At 44.1% G+C, this 8,625-nt stretch overlaps 1 protein-coding gene across 1 annotated transcript; it reads left to right on the top strand.

Annotated features, from left to right (window-relative positions):
• The first annotated feature begins 268 nt into the window (after positions 1-268).
• irf5 (interferon regulatory factor 5) lies at positions 269-8,526 on the top strand. The gene is given in 9 exon segments (NM_001139852.1): positions 269-581; positions 2,838-3,071; positions 5,133-5,319; positions 5,527-5,552; positions 5,665-5,692; positions 5,812-6,291; positions 6,819-7,208; positions 7,583-7,704; positions 7,796-8,526. Coding segments are annotated over 8 exon segments (1,599 nt in total). The 5' UTR covers positions 269-581; positions 2,838-2,894; the 3' UTR covers positions 7,985-8,526.
• The last annotated feature ends 99 nt before the right edge of the window (positions 8,527-8,625 follow it).

Genomic DNA, 8,625 nt, shown 5'->3' with positions numbered 1-8,625 from the left:
CAATTACATTTACTTTTGAAACGTAAGTATATTAAAACCAAATACTTTTAGACTTTTACTCAAGTAGTATTTTACTGGGTGACTTTTACTTTAGTGATTTTCTATTATGGTATTTTTACTTTTACTCAAGTATGACAATTGGGTACTTTTTACACCACTGAAAATGTATACATTTTCAACCACTAGGGTAGTACTAGTAGCCTATCGAAAATGAAACAATGTTTGCATATTACTTTTGTCTGTCAACCGGAAGGGTGGTATCTGGGCAAGTTCAGCAAACACACACGCACCACGTTTGTTCATGTTTAAAGTCAAATCATGTTTGGCCGCTGTTTGTGGAAAGTTTTCTGAATAAGCCTTGGACTTTCTGACTGTCATTCTCCCACACACTCCTTGAACTTGTGACGGTGTTGGGCAAGGTTTTCGTCAGTTAGACTACCAAGTAAAAAGCTTACCTGTGGCAGCGCGCATACTCTCTGCCTGGCTTGTTTGTGGAAGGAGGGATCACTACAGTCAGCGTTCTTGAACTCGTCGATACAAGGGAGCGAAATTATTTTGTGGAGAAGACCTATCGTTAAAAGGTGGGTGCCGCTTAAAGTTGTACTTGTTTCCTAAAACAACTATCGTAGCCTATTGAGATTTTTTTTCAGACCGACTACTAATCTTTTATTTTTTTGAAGATTGTTTACATGATCATGTCAGTGTCAGGCAGGCGGCCTATTTTCAGCTTTTGTTGTCGGTTTATGTTTAACTTTTTTTTTTATCAACCTGGCTTCTGCACACCCCGAATGAAACCTAGTGAAGCTATTCCTGTTTTAATATGTTTAAATAAATAAAAAATATATCTATAGAGTTTAGACAATGTAATCCAGACTTGTGCAATTATTAAGTTCTTAACTATTGGGAAGTCCCCATTTTAAAGCACACCATGTCCCCACCAACATTGTAGTTACTCCACAATACTAACCTAAATGACAGTGTGAAAAGAAGGAAGCTTGTACATAATAAAAGTAATCCAAAATAGGCATCCTGTTTGCAATAAAGCACTAAAATAACACTGCACTAAAAAGCTATGTATTGAAAGTGTTATGCTTGGGGCAAATACAACACATCACTGAGTACCACTCTTCATATTTTCAAGCATGGTGGTGGCTGCATTATGTATGGGTATGCTTGTCATCAGCAAGGACAAGGGAGTGTTTTTTTTAGGATAAAAAGACCCGGAATAGAGTTAAGTACAGGCAAAATCCTAGAAGAAGACCTGGTTCAGTCTGCTCTCCAACAAACACTGAGAGACAAATGCACCTTTGAGCAGGACAACAACCTAAAACACAAGGCCAAATCTACACTGGAGTTGCTTATCAAGACAACATTGAATGTTTTTCCGAGAGACCTAGTTACCGTTTTGACTTAAATCGGCTTGAAAATCTAATGTCAAGACTTCAAAAGATTGTCTAGCAATGATCAACAACCAACTTGACAAAGCTTGAAGAATGAGGGGGGGGGCTAGTCCTCGCTCTCTCCTCCCCCATTGTCCACAAGTTGGACAATTTAGCATTTTTCAAATACCTGAAACAGCCTTTACCTGCAATCTAGAGCCGTAATCATTATTCTTAATTCTATGTGTAAAAAAAAAAAGAATATACAGTATTTTGAGCTGCCTGTCCCCCCCCCTGGTGTTTTATTTATTTTAAGAAATATGCTTCTCTGGATTTATGCAACAATCTGTATGAAAGATTAAAAGGATTGTGAGTCTTACTTAGTAATTGCATGCTTTTCGAAAGTCTAACAACCTTGCCGGCAGGCATGCCAGCTAAGAGAAAGACGAGCTAGCTACTCTAACTTGATTGATAGCCTGAAATAACTTATTGGTAGCTAGTTATGAGGTTGAAAAAAGGCAAACCTATCTGGACTAGTTAATGCCAAAAATAAACACATGCCCCTTTGCCCCCTATAGCCATGACGCCTCTGCACCCAGTTGTTGTTCTGTGTTGCATACTCATTAAAGTTACCTTGCCCTTTTCAACTCACACGTGTGTGTGTGTGTTGGTACAAGGGCTCAGAAGGACATTTGTGGCAGCCTCGGGAAGAGGACATATTCTATCTAGATGCATTAGTTTGTCTCAGCGCGTCTAGCGGCAAATACAAGTTGGCCTTATATTTGACTCTGATGTGCTGCTTGAGACAGAAGTTCATCTTTGGCTGTAAAGGAGTTACCTGTATACGTCTGTGTTCATATGATCCTCTGTGATCTCATACAATACACTTGTGTGACAGTGGACTCTGCATCTGTGCCCGGAGGGCCTAGGCTTGTTGTCCTAGTATCAAATCCATAATTTTAGGGTGACAAAAGCAAATTTGGGACTGTCATGAAATGGAGTAAAGGATTAAGGAATAGCCTACAACTGTTGCATGTTGTGTATGTTAATTTACCCAACTCTATGATGTTGTTTTTTATTGCCTTAAGTCTTTTTGTTCTGTATTCTTCAGCCACAGAACACTTTTTGTTTCCCAGCAGATCATTTCCTAAACAGGCCTGTTGCCATCATAAATAAAAAACAGTAAATCAGACTTGCTTGACTACTCTCTCCACCTTCATACCTCTCTTTTCCCCACCCATCCTCTCTCCATTTTCCCCAGCCTTCTTCCTGCAGATGGTAGGGAGTATCTTCTCTTTCAACCCTCCCCCACATTCCCCTACCCCCATTGCCTCGTCACCCATCTGAACCATTACTGTCGTATCACGCTTCAAGACAATCCCTCAGTGCCCACTCTCTCCCCTACCCCCAGTGCCCCATCACCCATCTGAACCATTACTTTTCTCTTCACCTTTCCAGCCCCTTCACTCACCCCCTCTGAAGCCCCTTTCTCCTCCCTGCGTGGTGCCCTGCCCCATGATGAGTGTGCAGCCTCGGAGGATCCGCCTGAAGCCCTGGCTGTTAACCCAGGTGAACAGCGGGAGGTACCCCGGCTTGCAGTGGCTCAGCCCGGACCACCGGATCTTCCAGATCCCCTGGAGGCACGCCACAAGACACCTGCCCACCTCTGAGGAAGAGAACACCATCTTCAAGGTGAGAGGGGGGGTCCATGTTGAGAATGGCATGACAGATCTGGATACTTCAACTCTGTCGTCATTCGGATATCACAATGTAGTTAGATCAAAGTTCTGCTTACTTTGTCTACTTAGATGAAATTTTTCTATTAAGTAGCACATTTCAAGAGTATTTCTAAGGTACTCGGTTACTATGTCACCCACACACTTCCTTATCCCATTCAGCGATAAATGTATCAACTGTTTTAGTGAACTGAAATAGCCTTAGTTTCATTTCCACTGAATCTCTAGTGTCAAACCTCTCTGGGTTTTTTGATCTCGTGTGTAAGGATGCCCACATGATATCCACTGCACTAACAGCAGCAATAGCCTACTCCCTGCCTCTTTTGACTAGTCATTTCCTCATTAGCCATTACCCTGTTCTCCATTTACAGTGCATTCGGAAAGTATTCAGACCCCTTGACTTTCTGCACATTTTATTACATTACAGCTTTATTCAAAAAATTATTAAATTACTAATTTTGCCTCATCAATCTACACCAGTACCCCATAATGACAAAGCGAAAACGTTAATTTTTTTGCAAATGTATTAAAAATAAAAAACATACGTTATTTACATAAGTATTCAGACCCTTTGCTATGAGACTTTAAGTTGAGCTCAGGTGCATCCTGTTTCCATTGATCATCTTTGAGATGTTTCTACAACTTGGTTGGAGTCCACCTGTGGTAAACTTGAATTGATTGGACATGATTTGGAATGCCACACGCCTGTCTATATAAGGTCCCACAGTTGACAGTGCATGCCAGAGCAAAAACCAAACCATGAGGTCAAAGGAATTGTCTGTAGAGCGCCGAGACAGGGTTGTGCCGAGGCACAGATCTAGGCAAGGGTACCAAAAAATGTCTGCAGCATTGAAGCATGATTCTTAAATGGAATAAGTTTGGAACCACCAAGACTCTTCCTAGAGCTGTCCGCCCGGCCAAACTGAGCAATCGGGGGAGAAGGGCCTTGGTCAGGGAGGTGACCAAGAACCCAAACCGATGATCACTCTGACTGAGTTCCTTTGTGGAAATGGGAGAACCTTCCAGGACGACAACAATCTCTGCAGAACTCCACCAATCTGGCCTTTATGGTAGAGTGGCCAGACGAAAGTCACTCCTCAGTAAAAGGCACATGACAGCCCGCTTGGAGTTTGCCAAAAGACACCTAAAGGACTCTCAGACCATGAGAAACAAGTTTGAACTCTTTGACATGAATGCCAAGTGTCACATCTGGAGGAAAACTGGCACTATCCCTATGGTGAAGCATGGTGGCAGCATCATGCTGTGGGGATGTTTTTCAGCGGCAGGGACTGGGAGACTAGTCAGGCTTGAGGGAAAGATGAACGGCGCAAAGTACAGAGATCTTTGATGAAAACCTGCTCCAGAGCACTCAGCACCTCAGACTGAGGCAAAGGTTCACCTTCCAACAGGACAATGAACCTAAGCACACAGCCAAGACAATGCAGGATTGGCTTCGGGACAAGTCTATGTATGTCCTTGAGTGGCCCAGCCAGAGCCCGGACTTGAACCCGATCGAACACCTCTGGAGAGACCTGAAAATGGCTGTGAAGCGACGCTCACCATCCAACCTGATGGAGCTTGAGAGGATCTGTAGAGAAGAATGAGAGAAACTCCCCAAATACAGGTGTGCCAAGCTTGTAGTGTCATACCTGAGAAGACTTGAGGCTGTAATCGCTGCCAAAGGTGCTTCAACAAAGTATTAGAGTATAGGGTCTGAATACTTATGTAAATGTGATATTTCTGCTTCAGTTTCTAAACACCTGTTTTGGTTATGGTGTGTGTGTGTGTGTGTGTGTGTGTGTATTGATGAGGGGAAAAAAACGATTTAAGGCTGAAATGTAACAAAATTTGCAAAAAGTCAAAGGGTCTGAATACTTTCTGAATGCACCCAAGTTGTGATTAATTGATTTGAAGTGAATTTAACCCTCACCCATTTGATTCCATCCAGATGTGACTCCTTCTCTAATTTATTAAAAATGTAACCTTCTCTTCCTTGTCTCCCCCTCTCTTCCCCCAGGCCTGGGCTCTGGAGACAGGGAAGTACCAGGAGGGTCTGGATGAGCCGGACCCTGCCAAGTGGAAGGCCAACCTGCGCTGTGCCCTCAACAAGAGCCGGGAGTTCAAACTGAAATACGACGGCACCAAGGAGACACCCGTCCAGCCCTACAAGATCTACGAGGTCTGTGACCAGCCCTGCAATGGAGGTAAGAGTGTGTGCGCACACGTGCATAAGCATGCATGCTCATTGGCAGCTTTGCAAGTCTTATCTGATTGTCTGTCTTCAAATTTAAATTAGTTCTTTAGAATAACTTTGTTGAACTTGTCTAATAACCTCAGATATTCATGTTTTGTGAAATTAATGAGATTTTCTCCTCCATGTTGATGGCATATTCCTTTTGATTTGGTTTCAGACACAGTTGATGAAGATGAGGAGGAGGTAAGGTGTAGAAAAGTAGACAATTACTTTTCCATTATCTCAGAACAATCTGAGAACAATACCCATATCTCAGCTTTGTTACATAGACATTCATTCTTGTCTTTGTTTTCAGATGCCGAATATTGTTGATCTCTCCATTGGTAAGTGTCAATACACCTTTGCTACTGAGCCATCTGTGAATTAGGCAGAAAACCTTTTGAAATGTGTCACTATTGACATTATGCAAGGTCTTATGTGTTTGTCCTCTTGTCTCTCCCAGACCCCAGAATTAGTGACCCACGCAGTTATCAGGCTTTCCCTACCTCACATAGGCTAGACGTTCCCTTTAGCTCCCCCCTCAATGACAGATATGGCACCTCCCACCACACCCCTATGTACCCCAGTCCCAACATGCACTCCAATCCCAACGGGGGCAATACCATGGCAGCGGATCTCCCTCAGCCAACCATGGCTCCCCCAGAGTTTTCTGCCCATGTTCCATTGGTGGTGAAGTTGGAACATGGGGTCTTTGTGCACCATGGACCCGCAGAACCCTCCAATGGCCTGGGGATGGGTGGAGGGAGCATGCAGCCTCCTGTGGTCACTGAGATGGCCACCATGGTTCCTTCTGCTGCATCTGTGGCTCCGGTTGCCCCTAACCCAGGTGCCGCCCCAATGGAGGCCATGTCCGGAGTCCAGAACCAGGAAGAAGGGCAGGCGGTGCCACCCTACAAATATGACCTGCTGAACAGCCTGCCATGTGAGTGGAGTAGCACCTATGCTGTGTTGAGAAGAGCTTTATGTACTATGGCAGTCAGGCACTTCTGCAGTAGTTCCTTGCATGTTATCCAAAAAAGTATTCATTGTAATTCCCCTACCATAAAAACAGGGCGTCAACTTTATTTGGTATTGCAATACAGTCACTCAAAACAGTTGCCTCCAATTGACTCATTCAATGGATTATAGGCTATCAGGCATTAGTGTAGTAGTCTGGAATAGCTGTCTGTCTGTCACACCCATCAAATGAAACACACTGGCAGCTGTCTGGAAGTGTGGGGGATGGTAAGACAGGTTCTGGAGTTAATTGGAATAGGCAAAATCAAGTTTTACCCTTTTGTAGCTAAAGCGGTAATGTGTTATTCATTGATAAACACCCCCTTTTCAGTCTTATGATAACTTGGTGTCAGAATACTGTTAGGCATGATTAGAAAGAGCTATATTAAATGTTGACTATTGTTGAAGTGCTTACAATTCTTCCAACACTACATTATTTGACTCTGGTTTCAGTGACTGACCTAGACATGAAGTTTCAGTACCGGGGTCGCAAGATGGGCTCCCTGACGGTGAGTAACCCCCAGGGCTGCCGGCTGTACTACGGCCATTTGGAGCCCACCCCGGATCAGGTGGACCTGTTCGGCCCGGTCAACCTCAACCAAGTTCTCTTCCCTGGCTCGGCCGACATCCAGAATGAGAAGCAGAGGTTCTACACAGAGCACCTGCTGGATGTGATGGATCGAGGCCTGATCCTGGAGATCTGGGAGCAGGATATATACGCTATCAGGCTGTGTCAGTGCAAGGTGTATTGGTCTGGGCCGGGCGTTGACGAGCAGGGGCCTCCCAACCCTATGGAGAGGGAGAGGAAGTACAAAGTGTTCAGCCTCAATAACTTCCTGCACGGTGAGTCAGTCAATCCATTTTATTCCTTGGTATTTTAGTTATCTAAGGCAGCAGTTTCAGTGTTTGAATCCCCATCTGATCCCTCAAAACCCCTTTTTTTTATTGAGATCAATTAATCACAACACCAAATGATCCTGTCAGATAACAATGCTGGACTCCATTGTCATGATTTTTCAGTTCACTTGAGGCTGTCTGAGTTTCAGTTGATCCCTGAATATTTCAGTCACAGGCCCTTTCTGTGAGTAAGCTCTTGAGTAGTACTTATTGTACTGCCCAGGCATCTAAATGGATTAGCTATAGAACAGATATCACATACACAGTGATTATCGCATTACAGGAGATTCTTTCTTTCTCCCTCTCATGCACACCAACAGGGCTCATCTTGTTCCAGAAGGGTGAAACTCCCACCCCACCCCCGTTTGAGCTCTGCTTCTGCTTTGGGGAGGACTGGCCAGACCAACGGAAACCCAAGGAGAAGAAGCTCATCGTTGTGCAGGTGAGCAGAACGAATTGACCCCGTACCCACACACACACAATGATCACATTGACTTAACAGGGACCCTCTCCTCCATCCATTTCATGTCCAGGTGGTCCCGGTGGTGGCACGGATCCTAACAGAGATGTTTTCTGGAGAGCTGTCCTGGTCCACAGACAGCATCCGGCTGCAGATCTCCAACCCAGACCTGAAGGACCAGACGGTGGAGCAGTTCAAGGAGCTCCAGAGGCTTCTCCAGAGTCAGCACGGCCTGGGTCCCTGGGCCACCAACGGACCCTGAGTCAGGGGCCTCTTGCTGGGTCTTCAACAGGGCCTGTCCTGGATCAAGGCCTTGATTGCTCATGGACTATTAATAGCACACTGCACTTGGATTAATAACCTTATTCAACTGCTTTGTGTGAGGGGATATTAGCCTTCTTTCAACCCTGAGCCTCCCCCATTCTATGGTAGATCCCATCAATGGAATCTTCATCCAGCCTTGAATCTAATTCATCTTAACTGGATCTTGGGCAGAACTACTTGTACATCGTCAAAACCCAGACTGCTGTATCCTCTTTCTTGGTCCCTTAAATTATTTTTTTGAATTTCAATAAATACCATTGCAGTATTTTTTTTCTAATGGTGGCAGGTATTACTCATGTCACTTTAATTTCTATCCATTTTCTTTTGCAGCCACCTTACTCTACTGTACTAGAACCCTGTAACTGAATGTTACTGGCTTTCTTGAGAATGGACACTGGTGCTATTCTGCCAAAAATGGGACTCAAGCCATACATAAAATGTTATTTTTAAACTAATAAACTACTACATTAATCAGCAAAATGGTAATTTATTCCATGACCAGACAATTTTGCACTTTTTGCTGTGAAGGTGTTTAGGTCAAGGTTGTGAATGGGTGAAAGCATCCACTGGTATTGTCAC

Source organism: Salmo salar, chromosome ssa17 (genome assembly GCF_905237065.1).
Source record: "Salmo salar chromosome ssa17, Ssal_v3.1, whole genome shotgun sequence".
Classification (NCBI taxonomy): Eukaryota; Metazoa; Chordata; class Actinopteri; order Salmoniformes; family Salmonidae; genus Salmo; species Salmo salar.
Note: the sequence above shows the minus strand (reverse complement) of the source record. Positions and strands in the feature narration are given on the sequence as shown.